This window comes from Cibotium barometz, chromosome 31 (genome assembly GCF_041138505.1).
Source record: "Cibotium barometz isolate CiBa-2024 chromosome 31, ASM4113850v1, whole genome shotgun sequence".
Taxonomy (NCBI): domain Eukaryota; kingdom Viridiplantae; phylum Streptophyta; class Polypodiopsida; order Cyatheales; family Cibotiaceae; genus Cibotium; species Cibotium barometz.
The window spans coordinates 10,346,442-10,365,035 of NC_141076.1; the positions used below are offsets into that span (position 1 = coordinate 10,346,442).

At 45.2% G+C, this 18,594-nt stretch overlaps 1 protein-coding gene and 1 pseudogene across 5 annotated transcripts in view; both read left to right on the forward strand.

Annotated features, from left to right (window-relative positions):
* LOC147620502 (alpha-galactosidase-like) overlaps window positions 1–18,113 on the forward strand; it is a 29,634-nt gene extending 11,521 nt beyond the window's left edge. For 2 of the 4 annotated variants that reach the window (XM_086824727.1, XM_086824728.1), the window contains exons 7-15: window positions 14,302–14,360; window positions 14,476–14,541; window positions 14,704–14,787; window positions 15,031–15,095; window positions 15,185–15,267; window positions 15,576–15,666; window positions 15,734–15,792; window positions 15,891–16,031; window positions 16,545–16,834. In XM_086824727.1, the coding sequence (XP_086680853.1) occupies window positions 14,302–14,360; window positions 14,476–14,541; window positions 14,704–14,787; window positions 15,031–15,095; window positions 15,185–15,267; window positions 15,576–15,666; window positions 15,734–15,792; window positions 15,891–16,031; window positions 16,545–16,640 (744 nt within the window). In that variant the 3' untranslated portion in view covers window positions 16,641–16,834. Of the gene's footprint in view, window positions 1–14,301; window positions 14,361–14,475; window positions 14,542–14,703; window positions 14,788–15,030; window positions 15,096–15,184; window positions 15,268–15,575; window positions 15,667–15,733; window positions 15,793–15,890; window positions 16,032–16,544; window positions 16,835–16,969 lie in introns of those variants that run through there. The other 2 variants (XR_015269941.1, XM_086824729.1) reach the window with 2 other exon arrangements.
* Window positions 141–3,074, forward strand: LOC147620503 (uncharacterized; annotated as a pseudogene). Its single transcript, XR_015269940.1, has 4 exons — window positions 141–1,639; window positions 1,751–2,096; window positions 2,202–2,363; window positions 2,469–3,074. The product of XR_015269940.1 is annotated as an uncharacterized LOC147620503 (transcript).
* Window positions 18,114–18,594: the final 481 nt, after the last annotated feature.

Consider the following 18,594-nt stretch of genomic DNA (forward strand, 5'->3'; position numbering starts at 1 on the left):
GGATAAGCGACCAGATTTTGGGCATTAAGCGAAAAATTTTTTGGATCCATGTGAATACTTGCACAATCGTGTGTACCTGCAAAACTCTGCAGAGTAGCTTCTTCGCTCTTCTTCGCTCTCTCTCACGCCCAGGCTTCATCATGCCGCGCAAGACCAACCCGAACTGGGCAATCCACACCAATGTCTTGAGGGTTGTTAACACCCCTTCTCAGCAAGGGTCAGGTACTCGGCTATGGGCATGCAAGTATTGCGGGGAGCAGTACACTAGCACCATAACTCGCGTCATCAAGCACATGACAGGTATCGGGTGCACCAATCAATGTGGTCCATGTGATAAAATACCACAAGCTGTGAGGGACCAATTGATTGCGGAGAATTGTCCTGCAATGGGTGGTGCAAGCAGTGTTAGAGGTGGTGAAAGTACACAAGATGCTCTCCATGATGCTTTTATTGGAGATGTTACAGGTTCAGGTACAGTAGATGAGGGTGAAAGTCTTTCGGCTTCAGCCCAATCCACCACAGGCAGGAAGAGGGCACGTATTGCTGATGATGAGGACCTCCTGCCACAAGATGCGAGAGGTACAGGGGAGGCATCAAAGCAATCCACTCTGCGTTCTTGTATCTCATCACAAGCTTGGGTAAAAGAGCGGCAAAGGGTGGCAGAAATGGAGATTTGTCGCACTCTTATTGAGTGTAATATATCCTTCAATGTGTTAAGGACAGACCAATGGAAAAGAATGGTGAAAGCAATTGCGCAGGTAGGGCCTACTGAGACATGGACAGGTCTTCAGTATACGAAGATGCGTACATCCATGTTGGATGAGCAGAAGGCCTTGATAGACAAGGCGCTCACACCTGTGAAAGCAGGTTGGCAGGAGTTTGGATGCACTATTATTTCAGATGGGTGGGCAGACATTCGCAAGAGGCACATAATCAATATCCTTGTGTCATCTTGCTTGGGCACCTATTTCTTGCGTGCCGTGGATGCAGGGAGAGCAGGCGACAGGATCACAGGGGAGTTCATTTATGACCACATTCGACAGGCTATCCTTGAGGTTGGGGAGGACAATGTTGTGCAGGTGGTGACCGACAACGCCTCTAACTGCAAGGCAATGGGTCAAATGGTCGAGGCAGAGTTTCCACATATAGTGTGGACTCCATGTGCTGCCCATTGTCTTGATTTACTTATGGAAGACATTGGGAAGCTTGTTTGGGTGCAGCCCATTGTTGCAGATGCTGTAAAGATCACCACCTTCTTCCGCAAGAAGCATCAGGCTCTTGCCATCTTTCGGAGCCATAGCCCTTTGGATATGGTGAGACCATCCAAGACCAGGTTTGCCTACATGTTCTTGGTCTTGGATAGGCTCTACAAGATAAGAGATTCACTATCATCAACAGTTGTGGATCCAAGGTGGCGACAGATGCATAATTCAGAGGATGAGCGTACAAAATACTTGCAGAGGCGGATCCTGGATGATGATTTTTGGCAGCAAGTTCATAGCCTTTCAGTTGCACTTAAGCCCGTGTATGTCCTTCTCCAACTTACAGACATGGTGGGCTCAACTTTGGGGCTGGTCTTTCATTTGTTTATGCAAATGAAAGACCATGTTGCTCAGTGCTCCATGATGACTGCTCAACGGTAAGCAATAGTTCTAATTTCTTCCTCTTTCTTTGATTTTTATGACTTCTCGATTCTCGATTCTCTTAGCACTATAACCTAAGACATGTATGTTCAATCTCTCATTTTCAGCCGAGGTGAGATCCTGGACATTGTAGACAAACGGTGGACATTCATGAGCCGTCCCATCCATGCGATGGCTGCCATGCTCCATCCTCTCTACAGGTCGCCAGAGCTATGGAATAATACTGCTTTGAGCATGAAGCAGTCAGAGTATGTGGGAAGGATGTTCTCAGAGGAGGAGCAACTTCAGATTGATAGAGAGTTCACCACTTACATGAGTGGTATTGGTGCTTCATTTGCGAGACGTGTGTCATTGAGGAAGGAAGCCATGAAATTCCCTTTGACATGGTGGCACTCTTATGGAAGGGTTGGTCTTCCCAACCTTTCACGAGTTGCTCTTCGTGTTCTATCTCAGGTAACTTGTAATTAATCTCTAAAGTATAATCTTCGGAAATGAAGATTGATGTTTTAGCATTGAAAGATTTACAAATTTGCTCGCATTGCACTCATTTTTGCACAGGATTGCTCGGCTGGAGCATGTGAGCGGAACTGGAGCTCATACTCCCTTATACACACTAAGATTCGGAATCGCCTTAGTACTTCTCAATTAGAGAAGTTGGTGTATTGCAGAGCTAACATGAGGCTCGTGCGAAGCTACCATGCTTTGGGGTCACCGAAGCAGGTATACATTGAAATTTGGACTCAATAAGAACTTAGAAGTAGAAATTTTTTTGTAGTTCAATGGATGTCCATTGTCCAATATGCAATTTGTGGCATGTTTAAACAGGTTGATCCAACACTACTCAAAATGGTAGATGAACCCAGCCCGGAGCTTGTGGATCGGCAGATTAGAGATGAGCAAGAGGAGATTTTGAGAGCTTTACATAGAGAGCTTGAGAGCGTGGATCGTTGTGTAACCCGCTCACGTGCACGATCTCTCAGCATTCCTCTACGCCCGGCAGCTCCAGATCCAGGCTCTGCGAGACGAGAGAGCATTCGCAGGGGAAAGCTTCCAGTTCGTCGCACCCAGCAGAGGCGTGCAAATGAGGCTGTCGAACTCATTCACACTCAGATTCCCGAGGCACATGATGAGGATGCACTGGAGCTTGTTGCTCTACTGAGCCAGAGTTCGATGAAGAGGGCAATGGTATCAATGATGGAGGCATGCTCTCTTCAGAAGACTCATCATCTTCATCTGATGATGAGATTTGAGACTCTTGCGTCTAGACTCTAGAGTCTAGACAACTGTGTAGTGTTTCATTGTTTTGCTTTTTGCACTTGTGGACCAGGACATGTGCTGGCAGCTGTAGACATGATATTTGTACTCTCTTTTATTATCTATGACTTTCATGGTTCTTGCTTATATCACTATGACTGTTTAATGTTAACATGAGGTATTGTGTAATGGGCTTGGTAACTGATAATTGATTTAAACTTTAAGTAATGAGGTTCAGTCTCTTTATTTTAAGTATTTTGGTTGCTATGTCTACAAAATATTCAGGTTTCTAGGACTGTTTACAAATGGTACGTACTGTTTACGTACCTTAAAATTTGTTCCGTACAGAAGTACGTTCCGTACGTACTGATACCGTACCGTACACTACGTACCTTACCACCTTGATCTTCTCCGAGTTTATGGAGAAATCAATGGCCATAGAATCCACATTCTTCTAGACCCTGGCAGCTCACACAACTTTGTTAATTACAAACTTATGCAGAAATTGGGTCTTGACACAACACCCAACGATCATACCTATGAGGTACGCCTACTTGCGGGTCGGCAAGTATGGGATTGAAAGGTGGAGACACTACCGATCCGGATTTAGGACTACAAAGATACTCTGAAATGCTATATTTATGCATCTAGAACATGTAGAGTTGTTATTAGGGATTGAGTGGTTTAAGACTCTTTAAGTCCAGATAGATTGGTCTAGTCATATTTTTTCTTTTAAACATAGGAACACCCAGTAGACTTAAGGAAGTACTGGGTGGAATAGACCAGTTAGTTAGTCCTCAAGAAATCATTGATGTCGAGGACATGACATTTGTTCCACACAACCTGAAAAGAATCTTGGATTTCGTGAAAGAAAATTGCGTAATACGCTTATCACGGAATACAAGATCAAGTGGAAGGATCGTGTTGAGGAGGACGCTACATGGGAGACATTGACTACTCTTCAGAGAGATTACCCTGGCTTTTTAGTGAGCTCATGAGTGAGCTCTTAGAGGAAGGGGAGTATGTCATGTGCACAGTGTGTATCTATCGTGTACTACACGCACACAAGACTAGCTTCGAGGTTGGGGAAGCTTGGAGCTAGGCAGGCTGATTGGCGAGCTGAGTTAGGGATAGACTAACGGGCGGGCACCCAAGTATGGACGGGCGGGTGTCCAAGTGTGGACACCCGATGACCGGCCAAGAGCCTATAAAAGGGTGGCCAAGGTTAGTCATTAGTCATATAGAGTCTCGCGTGTTTTTGTGAGAGCTCTATTGCTTCATGCACCCGAGGCCGGCAGCAGTCTCGAGGCCCGCGAGGGTAGCTTCGTGGCGGTATGGGACATCACGAGGTAGAGATTGGTCGGTACGTCCATCTAGTTAGCTCAACTTGTGGCTCGGTGGGGACAGCCAAGTCGTGTGAGCTTGCCCACGGCTGTCGAGGTTGGGAGGTGAGTCAGACCTACACCCCCGTCTTGTTTGTTTGGTTTGTTTGCAGGTTTCGAGTCTTGTACCAGGAGCGTTCTATGAGGAGATCCTATGGGGATTTGACACTCATACTCATGCTATAACTCTTCTTTTCAAGCATCATGGCTCTCCATCGAAGTCGAGGGAGCAGCAAAAAGAAGTCTTTTCCTACCTAGGTTAGACCTAGGCTGAGTCTTGTGCAATTTCTACGGTACATGCAACCTATGCTACATGCCAAAATAGAATGAAACCCTAAAAACAGAAACCCTAATTTACTCTCCACATTGAATCTAGGACTAAAAACACTATTGCTAGGACTAAACTCATGCAAAATATGAAAACCCTAATTTTGGCTTGCAAACCCTAAAACACAAACCCTAATTTAGCGTGCACAAAACGTAAACCAAGGGTTGTCCTTGTTAGAAGTCATCTCCTGTCTATTTGTATACACCAGGGCCTCTGTTGTGGGTGTGCCCGCCCGTATATCATTTTTCCACACTCCCCGTATTTTTTCCCTATTTTTTCCATTTTTTTCTAGTGGCTGGAGGGCTGCCAGTTGATGCCAGGAGCACTTTGAAGCTGGCCGACTGCATCTGTAGCAGTCGTGGGCTGTCTGAGTGCTGGCCGACTTGTTCTGTGCAGACGTGGGGCACCAGATGTTGGCCGACTGCTGTTTTTCAGCAGTCGTGGACATTTACCTAGTCGTGGGCATTTTTAGTGCTGGCCGACTACCCTCATGGGCTTGTATATATTGCCCCCCATCCTCCTCCACTTTCTCATTCAGTATCTTCGGGATCTTGTGTATAGAGAAGAGTTTACACACATCTCTCTGTGTTTCTTGTGCTGATTATTTTCTGCAGTCTACTTGCTCTTGTCTACCCAAGTTTGGATATCATTTCCGCTGCATATTCTGACATGGTATCAGAGCCCTAGGCTCTAGCAGATCTTGGGCGTTTTTCTGAGCAAGAGGGGGAGCAACAGGTTGCTGATCGGTGGACTGTTTCGGGCTGAACGGGAAGTGAAGGTGCAAGAGGAAGGCGGGCAGAGGGGCTCGACAGCCACTTGCATATATTCTGATTTTCAGATTTTTCCCACCCACCCACCCTTTCAGGTTACTCTCCGAGATGGCGGATTTACTCGAGATGGCAGAGAAGCACGTGAAGATTCCGACTCTTCCCACGTTCCCAGTGGATCGGCAGTTGGACGGGTCCAATTATGGCATCTGGAAGGTCATGATGGAGTCAGTTCTGGAGTCATATGATCTTGCTGATTTTATTATCAAAGGGGTGCCAAGGCCGGAAGCTGAGGAAGGGGAGGTTTTATCGACGAGGAAGGACCGAGAGGCACAGGCACAAATGTGGGACCGTGTCAACGCCAGGGTCCGGTCATTTATATTCCTCAATTGCACACCACAGGTGATCAACCATGTGAAGCACATGACGCTGGCGAGAGGCATATGGGAGCACTTGGCTTCTTTGTACAACAGGGTGTCACCCATGAAGCGGATATCCTTGGAAGTGCAGATGCGGGTTATGAACCCTGCAAAGTCTTCGACGATGCGGGAACACATTAACAAGCTGCAGGCCCTTCAGCAGGAAGTCCTTCAAGCTGGGAAAGAGATATCGTCCGAAGATATGGCCATCACGTTACTTTCCCACTTGCCTGGTCAGTATTCCGCTTTCTATTCCTCGTTGATCATGAGTGGCAGGCTCAGCACCATTACTTGGGAGGAGCTTGTGCCAATGGTCTTGGACCAGGAGGAACGTTTCACGAACCCTCCTCACGGCGGAGGTTCGGAGGCCTTAACTGGCCAACGGTCGAAAGGCCGTAATACCAACAAGGGCAAAGGGAAGGCTTCACCAGATAAGTCTTCCGAGAAGAAGCCTGATCCAGAACGAGAGAAGTTGAAGGCCGAAAGATCTTGTAATGATTGTGGCGAGAAAGGCCACTACTGGAGGAAGTGCCCTAAGCGGACAGGGAAGAGTGCTGAGTCCTCAGCTTTAGCTGCGAAGACTCCGGCATTTGTGCACTTGGAGATGGTGGACTCCGATGATTCATCGTCTTCGAGCGAGGAGGCAGTTGGCTTCACCGCAAAGGATACTCGGGAATGGATTCTCGACAGTGGTGCTTCCAGGCACATGACTCCATCCCGTGACTTCTTCCTGGATCTGAAGCGGCAGTCATGTCGTATCTTTATTGGTGATAACTCCACTATTCCGATTCATAGTGAGGGCCGGATGGAGATCATTCCCGATGGCAAGGGGGGCAAGCATGCTTCCCGTGTTCTTTATGTCCCTGCTCTGGGCTTTCATCTTTTGTCAGTGCATGAGGTATGCAAGACTGGCTTTCGGGTGGAATTTGAGGAGCATTCAGTTGCTCTAAGGGACCGTGAGACAGGCAAAGTTGTTTGGGAAGGCGGTGTGGAGAACGGTATCTACAAACTCTCTGCACTCTTCTCAGGTCGGGAGACTTGTGGCACTTTCGTTTTGGCCACTTAAATGTGGATGCTTTGCGGCGTGCCTTCCGGGACCAGATGGTGGTTGGCTTGCCAGATGTTGGTAGTAGGCAAGGACGCTGCAGTTCTTGCATACGTGGTAAGCAGCACAGGGAATCCTTTCCGAAGCAGGCTTCCAGGCGGGCTTCGAAACCTTTGGAGTTGATTCACACTGACTTGTGTGGACCACAGCAGATACCATCCTTGGGAGGATCTCTCTACTTCATGCTGCTTGTTGATGATTGTACCAGATTCACGTGGGTCTACTTTCTTTCACAGAAGGACCAGGCTTTTGCTCGGTTCAAGGATTGGCACGTGATGGTGGAGAAAGAGTCTGGATTTCAGGTCAAGACTCTCAGGGCTGACAAAGGGGGGGAATTCTCCTCGACTGTATTCTTTCGGTTTTGTGCAGATCATGGCATCAAGAGGGAATTGGCCAATACCGGATCGCCTTCGGAGAATGGAGTTGTTGAACGTAAGAACAGGATTGTGGTGGAGATGGCGAGGACCATGCTGGAGCATCGAGATCTTCCTCGTCCACTTTGGGGTGAGGCTGTGGCGACAGCTGTCCATACCATTAACCGCTCTCCGACGACTTCTGTACCCCATATGACTCCATTTGAGGCATATTTTGGCAGGAAACCCAATGTCTCGCACTTCCGTGTTTTTGGGAGTGACGCGTATGTACATATTCCGAAGAAGCAGAGGGGGAAGCTTGACTCCAAGTCCCGCAAGCTGGTATTTGTGGGGTATAACTCTCTTTCCAAGGGATACAGGTTGTATGATCCAGAGGAACGAGATTGTTGTCAGCCGGGATGTGGTCTTTGACGAGCATGTTCCAGCATCCACTGTCGAGGAGCCGCCACTTCTTGGAGATCCAGAGTCTGATGATGATTCCGAGTCTACCACTCCAGTTGATCCACCTCAGTCATCACAGGAGGTTGAGCCCGCAGCTGGAGTTGAGCCCCCGCGACCACAGGAGGCTCCACGATCTGTTCGAGTACCTAGGTGGTTGATGGACACCCTTCGGGAGTCAGGTGTCACGGAGCTACCCTCCGAGTAGACCACAGAGGACGGCCCTCGAAGATCACATCGAGTTCGAGATAAAAGCAACACGGCGGAGCTTCTTCAGGTGAACTATGCTCTTATGTCTCGTATCATGCGGGATAAAGAGCCCACTTCCGTAAAGGAAGCCCTTTCACAGGATACTTGGAGGGAAGCCATGCGGGTGGAACTTGACGCCATCGAGAAGAACAACACTTGGGAGTTGGTACCGAGGCCGTCGAAGCGGTCAGTCATTGGTGTCAAATGGGTCTTTAAGACCAAGTACGCGGCTGATGGGTCGGTGGACAAACACAAAGCCAGGCTCGTGGCTAAGGGTTATGCTGAGCGGCCAGGCATCGACTACGAGGATACCTTTGCACCGACAGCGCGGATGACCACGATTCGGACCGTTCTTGCCCTTGCTTCTTCTCAGAGGTGGCCCGTGTACCAGATGGATGTAAAATCGGCGTTCCTTAATGGTGACCTGCAGGAGGAGGTGTACGTTGAGCAGCCTCCAGGCTTCATTGTTCCAGGATCGGAAGGGATGGTTTACAGGTTACGCAAGGCCTTGTATGGTCTTAAGCAGGCTCCGCGGGCTTGGAATCAGAAGATTGATTCCTTCTTTATTCGGACTGGATTCCAGAGATCGGTTGCAGATCCGAACCTGTATCTCTTTCGGGAACGCGGCATGGTCACACTCATCATCCTTTATGTGGATGATCTCATTCTCACCGGCGGTCATGTGGAGCACATTGGAGTGACGAAGGCTGCCTTGTCAAAGGAGTTTGAGATGACCGACTTAGGCTTACTCCACTTCTTCTTGGGATTGGAGATCTGGCAGACCCAGAGGGGGTTTTTCGTCTCTCAGCAGCGGTATGTTCATGAGTTGCTTGAGGCCTTTGGGATGGAGAACTGCAAGCCTATTACTTCGCCGATGGACCCGAACACAAAGTTAACCGTTACAAATCCTTGTGAGCCAGTTGATGCCTCGCAGTACTGGAAGCTGGTTGGTTCATTGATCTGGTTGCTGAACACCAGATTGGACTTGAGCTTCTCCGTGGGGCTGTTGAGCTCTTTTATGCAGACGCCATTGAAGACTCATTGGGACGCAGGATTGCGGATCTTGCGGTATCTGCAGAGTACGAAGGATCTGGGACTCTTTTACACAGGAGGGAATGGAGTCAAGCTCCAAGGTTGGAGTGACTCAGATTGGGGAGGAGATCCAGACACGAGGAGATCTACTTCAGGATACACTTTTACCCTCGGCTCAAGAGCGGTTTCTTGGAGCAGCAAGAAGCAGCCAACTATTGCCCTTTCTTCGACAGAGGCAGAGTATCGGGCTGCTTGTGGTGCTGCTTGTGAGGTTGTATGGCTGCGGAGGCTGCTTGGCGAGATGGGGTTTCCACAGAGGGAGCCCACAGTCATCCAGTGTGATAACCAGAGTTGTATAGCTATTGCTCGGAACCCGGTTTTCCATGCCCGGACCAAGCATATAGAGATACAGTATCACTTTGTTCGTGAGAAGATCTTGGCGGGTGACATCTTGCTACTTTATTGTTCGACGGAGGACAATGCGGCGGACCTCTTCACGAAGTCTCTACCTCAGGCTACGCTCAGGCGGCACTCGAGCTCCCTGGGGTTGGTTACACAGCCAGGAGCTGAGAGGGGGTGTTAGAAGTCATCTCCTGTCTATTTGTATACACCAGGGCCTCTGTTGTGGGTGTGCCCGCCCGTATATCCTTTTTCCACACTCCCCGTATTTTTTTCCTATTTTTTTCATTTTTTTCTAGTGGCTGGAGGGCTGCCAGTTGATGCCAGGAGCACTCTGAAGCTGGCCGACTGCATCTGTAGCAGTCGTGGGCTGTCTGAGTGCTGGCCGACTTGTTCTGTGCAGACGTGGGACACCAGATGCTGGCCGACTGCTGTTTTTCAGCAGTCGTGGACATTTACCTAGTCGTGGGCATTTTTAGTGCTGGCCGACTACCCTCATGGGCTTGTATATATTGCCTCCCATCCTCCTCCACTTTCTCATTCAGTATCTTCGGGATCTTGTGTATAGAGAAGAGTTTACACACATCTCTCTGTGTTTCTTGTGCTGATTATTTTCTGCAGTCTACTTGCTCTTGTCTACCCAAGTTTGGATATCATTTCCGCTGCATATTCTGACAGTCCTAGGATGACCTAAGCTTTGATACCAATGTAACATGCGTTGTGGAAGCGTGTTCATGATTAACTCTAAGCAAAGAAGATTAACGCTAATCCTATGTTCATCACAGACATAGAAGAGAAGGAGAGATGGATCTAATCTATTGTATATTGCCAAAACATGCTATATATACAATGATCTTGCTAATTCACAGCTTCGTGTAAACGATCTTGGTGATTCACAGCTTCATATGCATACCAAAGATCCGTGCAGCCCGCTACTTGCAATCGAACAAGAGAAGCTCTTGTTGATCCACCATTGGGTCCTTACTGCCTTGCAGGCTTTGACAAATGGATCCTCTTGATCTTTGAATGATGATTCTAATGAATGCCTAATGATTCTATTTATAGGAAAAAGATATGAATTCGTTAATAAGTCGGTTTTGCCTATTTTTGCCCCGAAACATTGTCCAAAAGTCATATTTTGTGTCCAAACTATGCCCAAAAGGTGTCCCAATCATTGGGCTATGTCTTGGGCACTTCCGGGAGCCATTAGGGCTGCAAAACCCACTCTAAATCTGCCCATATTTTTGCTAATGAGAATATCCATGTCTATGAGCATCGGGATTACCGGATGCACATGACACGACCAGATTCAGGTTGTGGGACAGCACACAGTATGCAGCTATCCACAACGACAAAATGCATCAGAAGGGTGCCTACAAGGGGGTTGTGGATGGAGGCAGTCAGGGTAGTGTTTATGTATTTGAAACCACTAGGGGACCCAGAACAATAGAATAGACCAAACACTTCAGATACCAAACACAGAGCACAGAAAACACAGCAAAAGATGGCACAAACACTATAAATAGACACTGCACTAAGCTGGAACGGCTGGCCCCCGTAGGAACTTCTTTATTCACACAGAAGCTTTTACAAGATACCAAGGTGCGGGTGCATACAACACTGGATTTTCCACAAAGCATCAGCACAAATCTTCCCCAGATTTCTATCCAGTGCCAAGATACAAACATCTCTAGGAGCTGTCCAAAACTGTCCCAAAACAGTCCTCAAAAATCAGCTCATAAACCATCCATAAATCAGCCCAGTACAGAGCCAAAATTGCCCCGAACTCCGTGCCAAATCAGCGCCAAAACTGGGCCTCAAATCAGCCCCCGAAGAGCTCTCAAATCAGCCCCCGAAGAGCTCTCAAATCAGCCCTGAAAACAGTCCATAAAAACAGCCAAAAATAGCCCTTTGTTGTGGAAACCTGTACCGCCTTCTGCACGGCTGCAACATCACTGTATAGCTGCTGTACCATCCGTATAGTCAGTATAGAGAGAGAGGAGGAGGTGCTGTCCAGCCTCTGTACGGCCTGTGTGTGCAAGAGGGAAGACAGGGATGTATGCTGTACGGCCAGCGCAACAGAGAAGAGAGAAAAGTCTGCAGTCAGCCAACCCTGTCAGCATCTATGGAGGAAGTCGACCAGCCCTATAGCATCTTCGGAGCACGTCGGCCAGCAGAGAGGAGAGAAAAACTCTAGGAGGGATGCGCATGATGATAAAACAGCCGAAACCTGCTTTAATAGAGTCGACTAGCTCTATTTTTGAAGTGCTTTTTCCCTTTTTGGCTAAAAGTGGCTGAACCAGCCCAAAATATCCACTTTATGCTTTCTTTGGCTTGTACTCCAAGTTTTCGCCCAAAAATATGAACTTTATGCTTTTCTTGGCTTGATGCCCAAGTTTCATCTAGGCGCCTCCTTTTGTTCACCTGTCAAAGTCCAAAAATAATAATATGTCCAGCCCATCATTAATGATATGTGAACACACCGACTTATAAATATTATAAGTCACTTTGATGAATAAAATCCCATCTTGCTTATGTTGTATGGCCATCTTTCAGGCCAAACCATGCCAGTAAAATGCTCTAGCTTTCTTTTGTGTGGAAAAATTCCCGTTCACACCTTGGTTCCGTCTACTGTATAAAACATTGGTCGAGATGGGTGAGGGACCAAATGGTGACAGTATCTCGTTATGTGTGGCTTCCTTACCCAAGACAATTGGCTACACCCACCCTTCCTTCATCGCGCAAGGATGAAACCTTCACCTAGTCCTTGACCACAAAGGTGTGTGTGTTTTTCATGTACATGTTACGACCCTTACACATGGCAACACGTGGGACGCGTACATAGTGTAACGTGGAATTCACATGCCAGTAATACGTGCGACACGCGGACGTTGCGTGGGAAAACCAATGGTGGCATACTATTGCACATCATCGCTTATAATAATAAGTGTGAATGGGTAACGTTTGTGGGTGATGGTTGTGGGCCAAAGACCCAATGATGTGTAGCATGGGGGTACTAGCGGGGATGCAGGGGGCGCGTGAGTATGGTGTGTGGCCTGTAAGATACACATTGGATGCCCGGGGTCACTGGTATATATAATGGTTGGGTGGTTAAACATGTTATGCCAAGTTAGGTTTACTGTTGCTATTCTTGAGCTCATCTTCTTCTCTCTCACGTTTTTTGCATGAGACTAGAAACAGAGACCTTGATTACCTTGCATGGAGGTCTTACATTTGGTATCAGAGCCTAGCCTTTGGTTCTTGGCTATGGGGGGAGCTTTGCAGCAGATTAGAGCCTCTCTTGAGCTTGCAAAAAGGAGAAGACGTCGCTACAGCCGTTTTCTTTTTTGTGAATTTCGTTGATGCTGCAGTTCTGTCCGTCCATCGTCGTCGTCGTCCGTCTGAAGTGCTGTTGTTGTGGCCAACCTTTTATGTGGTGGCCAAGCCACACAACAAGCTATTTTCTTTTTTCTCCATGAGAGCTTTGTTGTTGCGCAAGTCGACACTACCACAAAGTTAGTCAGCTGCCGCTGTTCCCACCGAGCCGTCGCTGGTAGGCCTTGTGGCTCTTGCTTGTACACAACAACCCAGATCTCCTCCCTCTTGTGCAACCGTGCAACGCATCACACCACATAGCTGCCCACGCCATCGTCATCAGCCGTCATCGTTAGTCAACAGCCAACGCAACAGAAGTCGACGCCATCGCCTTGGTCGCCTCCGTATGCAGCGTAGCATAGAACAAAAGAAGAAAAGCCATGATTTCTTTTTTTTTTTAATTTTAATATCAAAGCTCTAAGATTCTTCTTTCAAAGGTTTTTGGAGGTGGGTCACACATAGAGTTTTTCGGCCACAAATTTCTCTATTCCGGTGGACTGTTTCTTGAAGCTCTAGGTCCAATTTTCGAAGCTGTTGCTCTTCGCGGCTTTCGTCTTCATTGGCTTCGATATTCAGACGACCAAGAGGCTCACTTATCCCTTCTCTTTTATATTTTTCATCGTTTTGGTGCTTCTTGCATATTTTTGGTTAAAAAATGGATTCCGACCATGGGCTTTTTTGAATTTTGAACAAAATCGGGCCAGTGTGCCATCTTCTATTTCATAGTCAAACCTCTTCCATGTTGGCATGTATGTAAATCAAACCCTTACACAACTTGGCTTTGGCTGCCAAGAACTTGCACATAAAATGGTTGCAATCAGAGATTGACTCTAGCCTTCACAAGGGCAAAGAGAACTGTGGCCCAAAAGAGGTAACATCATAAAAAATAGAGTACAAGGATGCCAAGAAAGCTGAAGATGATTACTCACAATTGTATGCTTGAGAAGCATGTCAACCCACTCCAATCATGCATATTCGATCAACAAAAACCTTCATGCGTGAGTAATGCGGTAGCAAGACCACCTAGCTTCCACATAGCTTTGGCAAGCCTCGTGATGGTAAGGCCATGTGAACGTAGTGCTTTGTGTGCAAGGGAACACTCGACATTCAGCTAAAGCCAAGAAGATATGCAAAGCTTGGGGAACAATCAAGATATAGTTGGTATTGTTTATGTTTGGACTGCACCACTGACAATTTCATCTCTACCCAGATGGCTGCAGCCTTGGGATTGGAAGTTGGTAATGTGGGAATAGAGATGCATGCATGCTTCAGTTTTTGAAGGCAAAGATGTGAAAGTTACCCTTGTGATATGAAAGCTTCGAATTCGTACATAAAGGTGCCTAGACCATGAGAACTTTTTGATTGCTCCACTTCAAGGATGTGATATTGCTTGGTATGCTATGGCATGCGCGCCTTGACCCTTGCAAGGCTTACAAATTTAAGAAAAACAAGAAACGCCATGAGAGAGAGAGAGAGAGAGAGAGAGTGAGTGTTCAAATGTGTGACGTTTGATCATTATTGTGGGATTGTTTGTAGGGTATTGATTACCTCAAGTATGACAATTGTCATAATAGGAAAATGGAAGTTCAACCTCGGTATGCTCAATTTCTGAGTCCAACTAATTTTTATTCAACAATTTTTGGACTCCCTGTGGGGTCAAATATCAATAATTTCTTTATACACTTAGAACCATTGGTGGGTTTTCTTTAGGTATCAGAAGATGAACGATGCATTATCGAAAACTGGACACTCCATATTCTTTTCATTGTGTGAATGGTAAGTGGACATACATCAATTACGACTCTTATTGTAGTTAAAGATGTCCATTCATCCTTTTTTCCTTGGGATTGAAGATAGCAGGAATTTAGAGGCTTACATTTAAAATGATTTTTAAATGTAAAAATTGTTTAAACAACACAAGTTTGTTTCAATTCAAAGGGGTCGAGAAAATCCTGCAACTTGGGCCCCAAAACTTGGCAACAGTTGGCGGACAACAAAGGATATAAGGGACACTTGGACCAGGTCACTAAGCAAGTTAACTTATTGTGTTATTCATGTACCTTGATTAAGTTGGTGGTGATTGGTTAACGTTACCACACACACACACAAAAAAAAAAAAAAAACCCGCATGCACACACGCATGGGCAAGGGCCTGCTGAGGACTGTGTCTACTTATTTAACCATATCACATGCACATGCTTCATTTGTTAGCATATTTGTCAACATTGCATGTTGGCCTTAACTTACATTTTCTTGTGGTGATAGCATGAGGTCTACAGCTGATAAGAATAACTTATGGGCAGCTTATGCTGGCCCAGGAGGCTGGAATGGTAAGTTTACAGCATCTTTGGTCCTTAATTTTTTATGCTTAAGCATCCAATTATGTCCATGCAAAGTGAAGATTTGGATTCTCACACAGATCCTGACATGTTGGAGGTTGGAAATGGTGGGATGACAAAAGACGAATACCGTACACATTTCAGCCTTTGGGCTCTGATGAAGGTCTTTGAAAGTAGTGTCTTGCAGTGGTTTTCACACTGGCTCGTGTTTTTGTGTGTCTCTGTGCATGCATGCCTTTTTTTCCAAAGCTTAACTTTAGTTGTTAATAGAGAGTGGGTTTTTGAGACACAAATGCACAATAACCCACATAAAAAGGCTCTGATTGGGTACTCGTGTTAAGGATGGAATTGTTTGTTTTTTGTGCATCTCTCATGAAGTTCTTATGCTGAGGCTTGGTTCTGTAACCAACCCAAAGGCATTAATTTTGTGCATATCCTTGATGGGGTTTTGATTCTTAAAAGTGAACACAGGCACCTCTCCTTATCGGATGTGATATCACAAATATGGACAGTGACACTTTAGAGATTCTGAGCAATAAAGAGGTCATTGCAGTAAATCAAGGTAATGTGAACCTCTTGTATGGACCTATGCTATCATGTGTTCAGCCATAATAATGCTTTCATTGCAGACCCTTTGGGAGTCCAAGGGAGGAAAGTGAGTCAGCTTGGGCCTTCAAGAAAGCTGGAGGTTTTTTCTCCAACACATCTTTGCATACACATTTTGATGGAAAATCATGTATTAATTTAATCTAATTGTGTTTTAACCTTGTGATAATCTCTTTCAAGGTGTGGGCTGGCCCCCTTTCAGATGAAAGGATGGTGGTCTTGTTGTGGAATAGGAGACTCAAGCCAGATGTAATTAAAGCAGAGTGGAAAGACCTGGGTTTGGATAGTAATACTGCCTATGAAGTTCGTGATTTGTGGGAGGTGAGTTGAAGGTTTTTTAGTGGAGTTCGACACACTCATACACGCATGCACACGAATGTGTACGGGCGTGCACACACATACATGTTTACACACACACACACACACACACACACACACATATATATGTGTATATATATATGTGTGTGTGTGTGTGTGTGTGTGTATATAGATATATGCATGTATGTATGTATGTGTGTGCGTGTGTATAGATATATGCATGTACGTATGTATATGTATAAACTATATATATATATATATATATATATATATATGTGTGTGTGTGTGTGTGTGTGTGTGTGTGTGTGTGTGTATTATATACATATACATATGTATGTATGAATGTATATCATATACATACCTCTCTCTCTCTCTCTCTCTCTCTATATATATATATATATATATATATATATATATATATATATATATATATATATATATGAAGTTTTCTAGATTTGGTTGTGCTGGATTTTTCAGGGTTTTTGTTCCTCATTTTTTTAAGTTTTTCGAATGTAGCACAAGGATCTTGCAGGGGAGTGGGCAGGCAGCTTTGAAGTTCCAGTCGATGCTCATGCTGTTAAGATGTACATATTGCAAAAGGCACAGAATTAAGATAAATTTTTTGTCAAATGGTTTGATTCAATTCTAGTTTGAATGCTGATACGTATTTAGAAGAGTCCAATCATGGGCCAGCATTGTCACACAGAGAGCTCAAACATTATTGTAAAACAGAAACATGATTCCAGGTAAAATATCATGATTCGTAAAAGTTAAGTCATAAAAAGCCTGTATATGCAAAAGTAAATATGTATTATCATTTGATTTAGGATTTTTTTAATATTTTAGATGTTTTTTTTTTGGCTTTTGCCCAACGGCAATGTGTCAGGCACATGCACGCTCCTAAAAGGACTTCTGTCCTTTCTGTGGTGTGTTTTTCCCAGGTGGTAGCCTAGTGTTAAAGATCGGACGATATGCAACTGAAGGTGCAGAGATTGATTCCACCATTAGCACTTAAATATATTCATGTATTGACATTTGCACACCACAAACCACTACTTCCTTGATGTAAGCATTCACTACTTTAGGAAGGCAAATGGGAGTGATTGCCTTGTGAACACCAATTTAGGGAGGCAAAGTGCTTACCATAGCACTTTGAAATACATTCACAAGCTAATATTAAAGTAAGGTTTGAGAAATCTCTTTCTTGCTCCCTCCCTTTCTGGCAAGGACTACATATTTACAAGCATGATGTTTTGCTGGCACCGTGAAGCCAATTTTGCATACCTTTGTTATTAATAGTTCCCAAGGCTAAAGAGAAAGCACAAAGGTAGTGTGAGTAGAATTCCTTAGACTGGTGCATCAGTAATATCCCTTATCCTTTTTACAAGGCAGGGTGGGAAGTCTAATGAACTTTTGACAAGTGTCACAAGAAGAACACAAAGATCCCAAGTTTGGGGGTTTGCTACATGCAAAATACTGAACATTTTGATAGAAACACAGATATTAAACTCGATCAGGTTATGAAAAGGACTTTGCTCAAGCCTTTGAACAAAGAGACTTTGCTCCAGCCATTGTACATTTTAAATACTAAAATTGGAACAGATTTTGCTCAAGCTGTTGGTAGATTTTGTGGAGAACTCACAGTTTAGATGCAGTGTAAGAAAGACAAGGGCGATGTCCATCTCAGAGGAAAAGGATATGAATGTGCCCATTATGGTTACCGACTGAAGCACGAGGGAGGTGTTTAGATGCTTTGGATTTCCCATGGAGGTGTAGGTTACCTCCAATGACCTTAGAATTTTTCTTTTTAATGTATGAGTTGCTAACATGAAATCAATCTTGTTATGATGTTTACAGTTCTACATTGCAATTTTGCCTTGGAATAAATCTCATTGGACGAGGTCTGTGGCAAAGACTTATGCCTTTCTCTATGCTTAGGTGGTCTAGATCAATTAATTATTGGTGGGAATGGGCTTTCCAAACATGCATTCTTACATGGCTATACTCACTATATTGCATGGAGGCCAACCATGGGCTAACATGATGGAGGTCTAGGTGGAGAGAATTTCGGAGAACAATGGAAGGGTTTGAGTCCCACATATAAAAATTTGACAAAAGCGTTTCTCTGTTCAAGTCTCAGAACGGTTCTGAGACTTGCTCGTTTTGACCTCGGCTCGAAAAACAAAAACAAATATAAAATTTGAGTACCTGTTACATCCAGGACAGGTCCATACTAGGTGTCCAGTATGGACCTGTCCTAACAGTACAAAAGTGCTAACGATGTGATTAATCACTAACAGTACAAAAGTGCTAACGATGTGATTAAGCGCTAAAAATGATAATCATTGCATCATCATCCAACATCCGATTAATCGCGTACGTAATTAGTACTGCGTCGTGTATTAGAACGTTATTATTGAAAGCTTACTTCTTCCCTCTCGATGAAGCGAGTGTTGTTTTCTCCTTTGTCGCAAAGATGGATGGAGTCATCGCATCAGAGAGAAAGTCGCTGAGTACCACACTACCATCGCCCACAACCGCTCAGCCGTGCAATCATTTTCCAATG